The sequence below is a fragment of the Chelonoidis abingdonii genome, chromosome 4, assembly GCF_003597395.2.
Source record: "Chelonoidis abingdonii isolate Lonesome George chromosome 4, CheloAbing_2.0, whole genome shotgun sequence".
In the NCBI taxonomy this organism is placed as follows: domain Eukaryota; kingdom Metazoa; phylum Chordata; order Testudines; family Testudinidae; genus Chelonoidis; species Chelonoidis abingdonii.
Window position 1 is genome coordinate 84,048,978 of NC_133772.1, and position 14,568 is coordinate 84,063,545.

Here is a 14,568-nt window from a genome sequence, read left to right on the forward strand (position 1 = left end):
CCCGCTGGAGTTGCTAGGGTAAAAGTTCTCCGACGAACGTGCACGCGCGGTGCGTACACCTACTGGAATGGATATGAGCAACACATCTCGAAGAGCAACAGTTACAAAGGTGAGTAACCGTGTTATTTTTTGTGGATGACCAAATCTGAAGTCATAGCTACCTACCTTTTTTCCCAGCTTGCTGCTCAGTGATGCATATTATCTGAGATACAGACAAACAGAACTATGTGCAGACAATCAAAACTCAGAGAAAACTTTACAGTTTTGTAAGTGCTTGAGTCAGTATCTTGACAGTAATAGCCAGGTAAAATGTTCCTTTCAGTATACCGCAGCTTGAAAGCAATTTTCAGGAGAAATGAGATTTTCTCAGCTCTGATTTCCTCTTTGTTTCAGTTTTGTGAATTTCAGCGCTCACAGGGAGAGTGACAGCGCTTGTTAGATTCTGGCCTAGTGCACCAACTGCCATACAAGCTTTCCTATCAAAGACCTCTGTTTACGCACAATCTTCTGTGAAACATCTCCTGTGATTCCAGTCCTAGGCTCCCCGCAGCTCTGCAAATGCACCTCAATCATGACCTGCAGTACCCTCTGTGTCAGAGCTGGGGCGCGGGCAGCCATGCCTAGTAGTCAGAACCAGAGCTTACAGTTATAAGATAGGAGTTTAGAGTTAGCCGAGTCAGGACACTGGGAGGTCAGAAGCAGGATACAAACTGGAGATCAGGAGCCACAAGTCAGATGCCAGGAAATCCAAGCCAGGGAAACAGGAGCAGGGGTAGGTAACAGGAGTGGGTACTACAAGACTCACAGAGCAGAGGGAAGCCCAGTTGTTCAGACAGATTCCTGGTCTTGCTGCTGGTTTAAGTAGGGCCAGCAGGCCAATCATTCACTCTGGGACTCTGCCAATTGAGCATCGGGGTGGAGCCTCACAGTGGGACTGGGCTTCCTGGGTCTCAGGTAAGCTGCTGCCAGGTGGTGGTTGGAGCATGGCTGCTTCCATGAACCTTACAGGCCCAGGTTTGAGACCTGTGGCTCAAACACCCTGCTGTTCCAATTATCATCTTCACCCAGTGTACCTCAGTCCTATGTCTGGTCTACACCTTAAGTTAACCTAGCTATGTCACTCAGGGATATGAACAATTCAGTCCCCGAAGAGCTGAAGTCAAGCTGACCTAAGCTCCAGTGTAGACACTACTAGGTCAACACCTGTGCTGCCGTCCCAGTGTAAACATACCCCTAATATACAACACCCTGCTCTTCTACTCTTACTTCTTACCTGACCTTGGCTGCCGCCAGTAGCTTCCTAGGTTTACTGAGCTATTTTTAATCACTTGCAAAAATTCTAGACCCGCTAAGACCCATGATTGCCTGTAAAATTATTTGGACTGACAGAAGTTAAAAACCAACTTGTGCTCACACTGAAATATTACAGTACTCTTATACCTTGGGCTATATTTTACACTATCAGAGTGGAAGGACTGAATGACTTTTCCTTCAAGATTATAGTAATAATATTTGCGAGACAAGGTGGGTGAGGTAATATCTTTTATTAGACCCACCTCTGTTGGTGAAAGAGACAAGCTTTTGAACTCTGTGTGGCTCAAAAGCTTGTATCTCTCAACAACAGAAGTGGGTCTAATAAAAGATATTACCTCACCCACCTTGTGTCTCTAATATCCTGGGGGGACCTACTTAGCTACAACAACACTGCAAAGAGTAATGATGTTTGGCACTTATAGTACTTTCATTCATATATTGCAAAGCACGTTAGTGCACAGTAGGGCTAGTTGGACAGTTTCAAAATTTTAATGACATTTTGATGGGAAAAAGAGACAAAATTTTTGTGAAAATCATGACTTGTTATCCAACCAGTTCCAGTGGGTAGTCTGTATTACCTCCTTTTGACGGAAAGGGAGGCAGAGGTACAGAGAGATTCAGGCCAAAACTTGTGAACACTTGGCAAGCCCAAGGAGTCATTTCAGAACTGGGAACCCAAAATCTTGAGCTGGCACAAAGTATCCAGTCAGTGGTTTGTTTCACTGCATTTTAACCCAGCATAGGGAAGTGTGCCTTCTACTGAATCATCAGTATCACTTCACACAATACCTAGGTGTTCCTCACAGGCTCCCATCCAAGTGCTAGCGAGGCCAAATGGTGCATGGTGGGTGAGAGTTGGGAAGATCACAGGCCGAAGCTGCATGGCTGCAGGTAGTTTCCTGTGAAGGTTTTTGTGATTCCCCCCAAACACTCAGTTTCCACCCTCTCCCTGTACCTTTACTCATCTGTCTATCTGAGATATCATGTCCAGCTGTGCTGCCCCAACACAAGGTTATTCTCAGGGTCTGTGGAGCACTATTTAAAGTGTGCCAGGGACATAGATTTGTCCCTATGCCTGACCCTCTTCTTCCCCTCTCAGGCTCCCTCTTTCCCTATCAGCAGCCTAACCCCTGAGGTCCATGAGCCCCTAAAAATACACATCCACATCTGAAAGAGTGGCATTGCACCACTCAGGTTTGGCCCAGCTACCCCTCCATCAGAGAGAGGGGAGGCTGAGCCAAATTTGAGTGAGTGGCATTGTGACCTGTGGCAGGGGGTGGCAGTGCCATTCAGGTTTGGCTCAGCCAAAAAGCAATCAGGCCACTGGGCAGCCCACTCAAACTCCACAGCCTGTGATTGTTCTTGTAACTCTTGTGGGCCCTGGAGTGAAGCCTAGTGAGTCTCTAGCCACTTTCCTGCTTCCTCCTGAATACTGAGGGGAGGAGGAGGGCATAACAGCTCCAGGCCTGGATGGGGGAAAATTAATGAGCTCAAAACCACTGCTTTCACCTAAGGAGAAGAACCAACAACTTCAGCTTGTACGGTCAACACACAAACTGCTACCGGCATAAAATTCCTACAGCCAAATCCCAAGCCTGTACTTCCTCCCCCACAACCCACCTACCACTTTCTACTGCACTGAGAGATTCAGGATGACTCTGAAACAGCTGCTGGGCTTTCAGGTTGTGCAATTAATTGAGAAGTTCATTTGTTTGGTGTAGTTCATTAGCAGGAGGAAATGCGTGGTGCTGAACATGCTCTGCTTGTCCTGCTGCTGCTGCTGTTGCTGCAGGCCATTCCTGGAGACTGAGCGGCTGGCACCTGCTCAGTGCACAGAGGCTCACAGATCAGTGGGTCTCAGATCTGGAGAAATCACATGACACAGACTCTCCCACTGGGGCCAGGTTTCTCCTGGGGAGAAAAGGAAGGGAAATGTCCCTTGCTAATTGCCATGGTCACAGATTTCTAATATTCAAGGCCTGGTAAACTGCAGCCTTCTCCTTCACAGCAGCAATTCCTAATACAGGAAGCCATAGCACATAGGAGGAAAGGCATCCACAGAGCAGATGCAAGGTGGAGAGAACGCCTTCACATGCAGAAGTATTACCGAAATGAGGAAAGACACAGTATGTGCTCTTGGGGATTCCCAGGAGCGGATGTGCCCTTCTCCCAGTCCTTCATGATGGTGTCTGCTGCTCTGCGGTTTACTTCCTCCCTTTCCTCCGACACAGTGGGCCTCTGCCAGGTGATAGCCAATCTAACCTGGAACCTGGATTTTGGGTTCTAGGAGGCAGCAGGTGTTGATGGCACTGTAAGCTCCATCTTACGCTTCAGGAAAGGTTATAATTCCACCCCCCGCCCCATATTTCTGGTTCTCCTCCTAGCACCCTCCCTGATCACGTTGATTTCTTGCCGATGAAGCCAAGGCCAGTCCCCCAGTAGGAGCCCCCTTAGTCAGAGCTGATAACAGTGGCAAGCTGAGGGTTAATATTTATAAAATCACCTCTAGGCCATTTCAGGACTAACTGGACTGAGCGGAGAAGACCCTACATTGCACAATTCCTCTGCCATGTGAGAATAATAACCAGTGTATAGATAAGCAAGAGGACAATGAGGAGCGCCTGGACACTGCTGCAGCAGGAATTATAAATAGTGCCGTAATGAAGTGCTGTGTTAGCGAGTTGATGTAAACTTTAACCACTGGATTTTCACTGAATGTGGCTGGGAGTCAAATACCTGCAATATGTGGCAACCTAAACTGTTCACTGAGTCAGTTACCCATGAATGACAAGGCATATAGAGTTCTAACATTAATCTAAAAGGGGAGGCAAGTCTGACAGTTCCTCTAGGGATATTTATTCCCTGCATACAGCATGTCTGCAATTGCTCCAGACCTTTCAAGCCAGCCTGATGGGCTGTCCACCTGTTCTCATATCAATCAGGCAGTCAGGCCAAACATCCTCTTCGTATCCCCAGGCTGTCAGCTTACTGAGCACTCAAACCTTGTGTCCTAACTGGGCCATCTGCTTGACTGAGAAGAGGGAGACAGGAAAATCCCAACAGTCTGGAGTGCTCCATCCAGTGTAGCTGCTGAAATCAGCCATCTCTGAATAAATGAACAGCAGAGAATCCTGGTGGAGATCTCAAACCCATGTTATTACTATTATTTATTTATGGTAATGACCACTACGTGTTAGGCGCTTTCCAGCCAGACAGGAAGGTGCAGCCCCTGTCCCGAAGAACTCACCATTTAAGCAAAGAGGCAAGTAATGAGAGACTGGGGCTAAGGGGAAGCAACACAGACTTTGTCCTTTCACTGTAAGCATCACAACCACAGTGGGCCCCTAAGAGAATTCTTTGTGGGTGGAGGCCTTGTGGAGGAGCCCAGGGATATTGCTTCATGCGTAGCAGGCAGCATAGCAGCAGGCATAGAGGTATTTATTGAGATGCTGACAATGAGGCAGTCTGCACAGGTGCTGACTCCGTGGGTGCTCTGAGGCTAGAGCACCACGGGGAAAAATTAGTGGGTGCTCTGTAGCCAAACTCCCCTCACCCCCTGCCCCACCTCCTCCTCGATCCTCCACTTACCTCCCAGCGCTTCCTGCCCGGCTGCTGCCAAACAGCTGTTTGGCGGCATTAACATGCTCCGGGAGGGAAGGGAGAGGAATGGGAACATGGTGCGCTCAGAGGAGGAGGCAGGGCCAGGGTGGGGATTTGGAGAAGGAGTTGTAATAGGGGCAGGGAGGGGCAGAGTTAGGGTGGGGACTTTAGGGAAGGGGTTGGAATGAGGGCAGGGAAGGGGTGGGGCCTCATGGAAGGGGTGAAGTGGGGGCGGGGGGCGGGCACTCATGGCAAAGGGGAAGTCATCACCTGTGGCAGTCAGGGTGGAAATGTTGGCAGAGTGGAGGAGTGTTGGGTAGCTTGAAGTGAAATCAGTTTGGATAAGTAGGGAGAGGCAGAGTTATAAAGAGCTTTCTAGGTGGTGATAAAAAGTTTGAATTTGATGTGCTAGTGGGTGAGGAGCCAATGGGGGCTTTAAAGAGGGCAGTGACATGATCAAATCAATGGGCAAGGAGATGATGACTTGCTGTGGCATTTTATATGGAGTGGAGAAAGGCAAAGTAAGCTTTAGGGAGGGCAGAGACAGAGATGTTGCTGTAACTAAGAAGAGATATAATGAAGGCCTCAGGGCTGGCACTTCCATTAGGGCACTAGGATTCGGGGGGCGGCATTTTGTGCACTCCCCACGGGGCGCACGGAAGCTTCTGGTTCCACTCCCGTCACGCCGCCAAAGAAGGACCTTCTGCCGACGTGCCATGGAAAATAGCGGCAGGCAATTGAGCAGCTCAATGACTGCCACTGTCGCCTGCGGCATTTTGGCGGAGGGTCCTTCTTCGGCGGCGCGATGGGAGCGGAACTGGAAGCTCCCGTGCGCCCCATGAGGAGTGCACAAAATGCTGCCCCCCGAATCCTGACACCCTAGGCGACCGCCTAGGGTTGCCTAATGGAAGCGCCGGCCTTGGGAATCTGGCTTCTCCCATGTTAAATGCAAGCTGACAAAATACTCCAGAGGAGATGTGGGATGGGATGGGATGGAAGGGGCCTGGCTAGGGCTGGAGAGCTAGATTTGTGAATTGTCTGCAGATATTAGACAGAGGAAAGAAAGGCTCTTACCTCGAAGTGGCAGTTTGATTTTAAGGCAGCTTCATTGACTTTTAAAGCCCTTAATGGAGAAGGGACTTACTTCCTCCTTGAGCTGCTGCTTGATGTCATTGTGCATTGTTCGAACTCCACTCACCTTTCAGGTTTCCCATCCCACCTTGGCTCAGCACGTGAAGGGGCGTTGCAGAGGTGGTTCTGAGAATGTGGAATTCCTGCCCTCGCTGCCTCTGCCTGGGCCTGTCCTTCCCCATGGCACTAAACAGTGATAGAACACTCCTCTGCAAAACGAAGTGTTCATATGTAGGGCCAGGTTGCAGCCAGCCCCCTTTTATTGCCACTTCGGCTTTCTAATGTCACAGTTGGTTGTATATGGTATGTTTTATGCCATTGTAATTATTATTCGTGCCTGTCATGGTACAATTCCCCACTCTGAACCTTAGCGTCCAAAAGATGGAGTACCAGCATGAATTCCTCTAAGCTTAATCACCAGCTTAGGACCTGACGTGCCACCAACTGAAATTCCATGCTGGGTACCTCTAGTCCCCCCAAAAACTTCGAGACCCACAGACCAGACCTTCTGGATCTTAATACACGGAAGTAGACCCTCCTCCCACCATTGCCTCTCCAGGCTTCCCTCCCTGGGTTACCTGGAAGATCACTGTGATTCAAACTCCTTGAATCACAAAACGAGGGACAATCACCCTTCCTCCTCCTTCTCTTTCCCCCTCCAGACTCTCCCTGAGAGACAGTTATCCTGACACAGAGAGAATTGCCTATTCCATCCTCTTCCCTCCTTTCTGCCACCAATTCCCTGGCGAATCTAGACCAGTCCCTTAGTTCTCACACCAGAATAAAAACGATCAGGTTCTTAAACAGAAACTTTAATAAAGAGAGAAAAAAATTATCTGTAAATTTTAAAATCGAATAGGTTACAGGGGTTTTTCAGCTATAGACACTGGATACCTCCAGTCCTTAAGATACCAAGTACAAATTAAAATTCCTTTCAGCCAAAATACGAGTTTGAACTCCTTACCTGCCACAATTAAACTCCTTCCAGCACACATGCAACATTTTGCAAATAAGAAACAAACATAGTTCTAACTCACTTTATCGTACTCTAGATACTCACTATTTTGACTTATCAGAGCCTGTATCAGGGAGATTGGAGAGAAACCTGGTTGCACGTCTGGTCCCTCTGAGCCCCCAGAGTGAACAACAACCAAAAACTAACAGCACACACAGAAACTTCCCTCCCTCAAGATTTGAAAGTGTCCTGTCCCCTGATTGGTTCTCCGGTCAGGTGACAGCCAGGCTTACTGAACTTGTTAACCCTTTACAGACAAAGAGATATAAAGTACTTCTGTGCTATTAACTTTTCTTATCTGTTTATGACAGTGCCAGATTCTGCTGTGTTACACCATTGTAATCTCAGAGCAGCCCAGCTTTACACTAAGCTAAGTCAGAGCAGGATTTGGCCTGCACCCTGAGGCAGGGGGATTCTCTGTGGGCCAGCAGGTGCCTAAAGATGCAGATAAAGAAGTTACACACATAACCTCGTTAAATTTTCTTGAAAATCCCACTAGGTGCCTATGTGAATCATTAGGCTCCTAAATACCTATAAAAACCTGGTCCTATAAGTCCAGGGGAACTCCTATCAGCCAAACCCTGATTATGGAAAATACAGAGCATCCCAGATTTTGGAAATGTCACCCCAAACCAGAACTCCAGTTTCCTGAATTTCCACTATGTCCCCCCGCCAGTTGGGTTTCACCTGTTCCAAACCTTGCCTCCTGTTTCAAGCAGGGAGGGGCTGCCTCCATGGTGAAAGTAGGGGGAGTCTTTCATCTCACTACATTGTTTCTTCTCTCTCCTCCCTTCTTCCCACCCTTTCTCCCAGAAATGGAAGATGAAAGGCAGTTTCATTCAGCATTTTGTCAGCGGCCTCTGCCTGGAAAACCAGTCCAGCAGGGTGGTGACCAACCCATGCCAATCGGATAGACCCGGCCAACAGTGGGAGCTGCTACAAGCCACATGATGATAGCCCGGAAACCTCTCTGTTTCTTTTTGCATGAGACTTTGGGAATGGAAAGGGTTAGGGTGGGGAGTAAAGGTTTATTATTTCTAACCCTAATGTTTCGATTGTGATCATCAGTAAGTCACCATTTCAGCTGAACATTCACTGCTTTTGAACTTTTAAGAAAGAAGTCAGGGGAGGGGGGATAAGAAGTGGCACGGAAATTGATCCATCTGTTTCTTCTCCGCTGTATGTATGACATCCTCATACAACAGCAATCAGAGGTAGAAGAGGCCACAGCCCAATAGCCGAATAGAGCTCAAAGCGACAAGTACTGACTAACAGTTCTCTCCTTTCTTTGCATTGAAATTTATGACCTTCAGTCCTGTGAATTCCATGTAACCAGTGCTCTTGATAATGCTTCTACAAACTCTTGGTGGCTCCTGGACTGCACTGGCTTTCCTCTGTAACATCTTGTGTTATTTTTGTGTGTTGTCTCAAACTGCTGCAATGAAGTTGCTTTGTGGGAAATGCAGCATGACTATTGCATGGGTTGGGAGATGGGCAGTGGATCTTAGGGGCAGGGACTGTGTTGGGACAGGGCCTAGCACACGGAGGCATCATTCTTGGTTGTCTGCAGGCACTGCCTTTGTACTCATAATTTGTAAAATGGATGGGGAATGGACAGGGGGGCAATGGGGAAAGGTTTGTAATTGTGCAGTGTTCCACTGGATCATGTCAAAGTCATTCCTTCCAGAGATTCTTTGTACAGCTTCCCATTTCCTATGGCAAATAGCCATGATGGTCAGGAAGGCTTCCATGGTGAGATCTTAGAGAGGCCAATACCATTGCAGTAGGTGGTAATCCAAACCCAGCTCTCATTAACCGGTCAGATTGGTGTGCTTCATATGACCGAGTCCTAGGATAGGATGCAAGCTTCTTATGAAATACCAGTATCTGTATAACAGCCCCTGCTCTTGTACCCTACACCCAGGAAACCGATGAAATAACCAGGCTCTAGCCTGTGCATGTCCTTCCTCCCCTAGTGTTATTCTGCTGTGAGTTGACCTGACATTCAGAAGATGACTGGCTAAACTCTGGGATATAGGAGGTTGCTGGAAGTTACTCTGAGACTGGTAGATCTGATGCTACAACTGCTAGGAAATGTCCGTTAAGCCCCACCCTGAAGGCATTCCATGGCACTGCACTGACAGTGTGTGTTGGTGTATTCTGTGATGACAGGCCAAGCAATGTTGGGAGGGAAGGGTTGGAGGGAGCCCGTGTTGCTTCCGTCCGCCTTTCCTCGGCTGGGATGCACTAACACAGAGAGAGCGCAACTCCCTGGGTAATTACCGTGTTCTAACTGGAGGTCATGCCAAAGGAGCGCAGTGAAATAGCAACGTGTGCGTGCATGTGCTGCCCATATGAATACAGCCTGGGGTAACAGCTCTCCCTTTGCTAACCTTCACCCTCTCTCAAAGACAGGCAGCTAAAAGGTTTGAGGATTTTGCTACTCTTCTTTTGTTAGCTCTTCCCAGCTGAGAAGACCAACTTTTTCTCCAGAGGGTTAGTACTCATCCACCCACCTTCCCTTTTCTGCTCACTCTCCATTCCATTAGTGCTCACATTAGGGCACTTCCTTGTGCTCTCTCTCACTTCTGAATGGGGATGCAAACACTCTGCATGTGTGGTGACTCGCACCCCAACCCTTTCCATTTTCATCCATCATGCACAGGTGGGCAAGAATTCACCCCTCTGCTATTGGCACAAAGGGGCTCTGATCACCAGAATCTGCTATTCCTAACCCTTCACTGCCAGGCAGACAAAGTGTGGCCATAAAGGCCTCCAGTTCTTCTTTTACTTAACTGAATATGGTGCGGACAGGTCTGGCACTGGGAATACTTGTGTATCCCAAGTTGTGAAGGAGTTAACAGAGCTGAGCCTTTTTCTTCTTCATCCAGGAGACCAAATGTCTCCTAAAGAAATAGCATCAGGATACAAATCCGTACATAGAGAACAATCTGTCTGTGCTACATACCTAGGATTATCAAAATAGGGGAAACATTAAAAATCTAGGAGATTTTTCTTATGCTGTTTGCTTTTTACAAATAAACAGCCAGTTTCACTTTTTGTTTCTAACTAATATCCCTTTGTTTTCTGGGAAACCCCAGTTGTGCATCGGGTTTGAGTTCCCAGGGTTGCAGGAGGTGGTTTACATCTGGGAAAAAAACCAAAATTGTTTGAGTTGACAAGCCTATTAAACCCTTTGTATTGCTGTTGGATTTTGTAATCCTCACAACCACCACTGGAACCCAGCAAATATAGCAAAACAATGAGTGTATTTCTTTAAATTCTAAACAGCTGTTTGCTTTGACCATATATGTGTCTTCTTTTTAATTCTCTATTCACAAATGATTTATCTGCACACTGTTTGGAAAATGGTAGCTCTTTGTACCTGTATCCGCATGTGAATAAGAGTGCTCATGTGAAAACAAGAGGATTCATCATTTGCTGTTATTCTTTGGTTTAAAAAAAGAAGTTTGTCATCCAGACAGGTTGTAGAATCCATACCTGAGCAGTAGATAAAGCATCCAGAGTCTGAACTTTTGGGTTCTTTTCTGACTCTGTCAAAGTGTATGACTTTGAGCAAGTCACTTAACCTCTCTATAGTTCAATTTCCTTATTTTAAAAATGGGGAAGAAATACAGAACCTATTTCATATGGGCGCCATGTGAATTAATTCATTAGTGTTCATAAAGTACTTTAAGATTCTCAGATGACAGGTGCTCAAGAGGTTCAAAGTATTTATCCTTTATTAGCTTGTGTTTTGTTTTTCCAGCATATTGAAAACTGGAAGTCTGTGCTGGTTCAGGATAACATTCACTGGCTGATATGTCTTTTCAGTGTAGCTAGCCATCTTGGTAATGTCCTTGGATGAATCTGGTGAGTGACATGCATGGCGAATGAAAACTCAGTTGGCCATTCCCCACTCCCATATGGGGCAAGTTCCATTTGGTGCAGCATTACCTCTATGGGAGGAGGGAGTGCTGGGCAGAGTCCAAATGTAGTGCTACCTTCTCCTCCTGTGTCCTGCAGAGATGCTTCAGTGCCATGCAAGTGCACATCAGAAGGATGAAGAAGAGCAAGGGCAAGGTCTTAGGGACAGAGAAAGAGAGAACGAATACAGGGAGAAAGAGGAAGAGGCAGGGCCATCCTTAGGATTTATGGGGCCCTATGCTCCACTGAAAGTGGTCCCCAGCTAGTGCTGCTGACCCCAGTGTGTTAAGGGGCCACAGCCACCACCCCTACCCGCAGACCCCCAGAAACCTCCTTCCCTGCCCCCCATTGCTGACACACACCGAGTTTCATACACAGCAGACGCTGCGGCAGTGGCTCAAGGCAGGTTTCACGCTGTCACATGGGGGTTGCATCTTGCCAGAGCCCACCGCTCTTCTGCAGCCCCTCGCCACTCCTGGCTCATCACCTGCATTTTGACAGGAAGTACCAAGTAGTCATAACAACAATAACAAGCGTGTGTGTGTGTGTGTGCGCGCGTGCACACGGATATGTATACGTGCATGAGTGTGTGTGTATGAGAGCCAGTGCGTGTGTGTGAGAGAGAGAGAGAGTGTGTGTGTGTGTGACTGTGTTGGGGGACTGTGTGACAGAATGTGTGAGGGTGTGACAGTCTGTATTGGGGGACTGTGACTCGTGAGAGGCAGAGAGTATGTGTGTGTGACAATGAGCGCACTGTCACTTTAAGTCCCCGCCTACCGCTGGCTCACAGGGAAGTTTCGCTTCTCCTGTCCTGTCTGCAGCCCAGGCCCCACTGGAGACAAGTGGCACAGACAGGCAGGCAGGGTTCAAGGAGGGACCCTGCTCTGGGCAGTGGTGGGCTGGGCTGCCAGTGACTGGCTGCACCACTCTGGAGTCCCTGGGGCTGGGGCGGCAGAGCTGGAGGCTGGATCCCTGAGCCGGCCGGCTGAGGAGCGAGTCAGGGAGGGGGCAGGGAAAAGCCCATGGGCCCAGCACGAGGGAGGGGCTGGAGAAGCGAGGATTACAGCCGTGGCCAGCGAGGGGAATGGTGCCCCAAGTTTTTGAGTGCCCGAGGCAGCTGTGTATGCCTAAGGATGGCCCTGGGGAGAGCAGGCAGAGAGAACAGGAGAGGAAACGGTAGCAAATGAGAGGGGAAAACAGAGAGCGAGCGAGTGAATGTGGAACAGACCGGCACTCTGAAAAAGAGAGAAAGTCCTTCATATCCCATCCCAGTCACAGGCAGGAGGCGCTACTTCCACAATAGCCAGGGGGGAGCAGGAGGAAGGGCAGAGAAATCAAACTTACCAGGCTGGAAAAAGTAAAATGAAGAAAGATTGAGAGGAAGAAGAGCAGGAAGTGGCCGGTAATTTCGCTGTGTGTTCAAATGCTTCTAGACTGCAGCTTTTTGTCAAAAATATTTCCTAGGGAGACCCCCTGAGCTTCCCTATTTTCCCGCCCTGCAGGTTAAGATTCCTTGCTAGCAGCTTATTCACACCCCTGAGTGACATAAATGATGCCAACATAAGTGTTAGTCTGTCCATAGCCTTACGTGTGAGAAAGAGAGAGAAGCGCTGTCTTCCTTGCAGTTCCCTTTTAAGACTATGTCTGGTAACTCCACTGGGGGCTAAAGCCAGCTCTAACTTCACTTCCTCAAACAAAACAATTGCATAGGGTTCCTCTTTGTGATGAGACCCTCTGAAGAAATGTTGGTACTGGCTCGGCCGGGGTCCTTAGCCCTGTATAAGAACATAACATAAGAACAGCTGTACCAGGTCAAACCAAAGGTCCATCTAGCCCAGTATCCTGTCTACCAACAGTGGCCAATGCCAGGTGCCCCAGAGGGAGTGAACCCAACAGGCAATGATCAAGTGATCTCTCTCCTGCCATCCATCTCCACCCTCTGACAAACAGAGGCTAGGGATACCATTCTTTACCCATCCTGGCTAATAGCCATTAATGGACTTAACCACCGTAAATTTATCCAGTTCTCTTTTATGTATGTATGGAGCCTGTACATTCTGAATCATCCAAGGTTGCTGTTTGACTGAAGGTCAGTCCTGGTTCAAGAGCTCCATTTACCATTTAAATATTCCATGCAGAATCAACCTCAGGTAATTTCCTCATTGCCTGCTCTGGGTGTCAGGCCAAGGAGTACCTACAGCACTGCACGCTAACAGAAGGCTGAATTCCAAAACGCAACCCCCTCACGCAACTTTATAAGTAATCAATAGTTTGCAGATCCCCTCTTTGATTTTCATGATCCTTGATAAGGAACCAGCACAGAGCGCTAGTTCTTTCCCTTTCAAACGAACCAACCATCTTTCCAAAGCAGTTGAGGACTTCTCCAAATCTGTAATAAATGTATTCCCTGCTAGCTCTTACAAGAGGGATGTGATCAGCACCCTTTCCACACAGGATGCTGCTCCTGCTAGTCCAATTGCATTAGTGCCATATCTCAGTCAAAGCTCCCACTGACTTCAGTGGGAGCTTTGGTGGTAAAAAGTGAGTAAAGACCTCACAGTTTGGCCCTCACTTTGTAAAAACAAACCATCAGAACAAGTAGTGACTGATTGTTGTTTTGACTTTTGACTTTGGACAGACATCTAGACTATGAGGAAGAGCTTTCAGACTAATACAAGACAGGGGCAGCTCTATCTTTTTTGCTGCCCCAAGCACAGCAGTCAGGCAACCTTCGGCAGCACGCCTGTGGGAGGTCCCCAGTCCCACGGATTCGGTAGCATGCCTGCGGGAGGTCTGCCAGTCCCGTGGCTTCGGTGTACCCGCCGCTGAATTGCTGCCGAATCCGCGGGACCAGCGGACCTCCCACAGGCATGCCACTGAAGGCTGCCTGACTGCCACCCTTGCAGGGACTGGCAGAGGCGCCCCCCGCAGCTTGCTGCCCCAGGCATGCGCTTGGAGTGCTGGTGCCTGGAGCCACCGCTGATAGAAGAGAATGTCCTTAAGAAAGCTCTTATTAAATCAGATCATCCAGCGTAATTTCATGTGCGGGGTGATTAGAGTTTATTTAACAGGAACTGAAACCACAGCTGTACAGAAATCAGTTTCTAAGGGTTTTATTTTCTTTCACTTGGTTAAAAAGTTTTCTTTGCCAAATGTAGTTTATGTGAAACACAGGTTTGTGTTTCCTTTTCTTAACCAAAGCATGTGCCAGAACTTGTCTATTTAAATGCCTGGAATAAAATCCACTTTGAAACAAGCATTCAGCCTCTTTATTTTCTTTGCTTTCCATAAAGCAGGGGTTCCTTCTCTGCTCCCCTTGCTGTTTAGCTAGGTTCTGGCACTTGTAACTGCTCCTCTGCAGGTGCATCCCAGAATCCTTTGCCCAGAGTCCCAGGGCACTTCAAAAGAAACACTGCAGAAGTTGACATAGCGATTTATAGGGTGCTTCTGGCAACTAAAGAGAATTAGTCATGAATCCCATAGCAACTCCCTTTTAACAGGCTGGAAGGGGAGAGAGCATCCTTTCTTTCCTGCAGTGCAGAAGTAGTTGTGGAGAGCAGTTAACATTAAGAGACTACATC

General features: G+C 48.0%; 1 protein-coding gene across 1 annotated transcript in view; it reads left to right on the forward strand.

The window, feature by feature from the left end:
* The window catches only part of GALNT16 (polypeptide N-acetylgalactosaminyltransferase 16), a 122,509-nt gene extending 113,841 nt beyond the window's left edge, over window positions 1-8,668 (forward strand). Inside the window, exon 15 of the mRNA XM_032774803.2 lies at window positions 7,874-8,668. Coding sequence (XP_032630694.1) covers window positions 7,874-8,011 — 138 coding nt within the window. The 3' untranslated portion in view covers window positions 8,012-8,668. The remainder of the gene's footprint in view (window positions 1-7,873) is intronic.
* The last annotated feature ends 5,900 nt before the right edge of the window (window positions 8,669-14,568 follow it).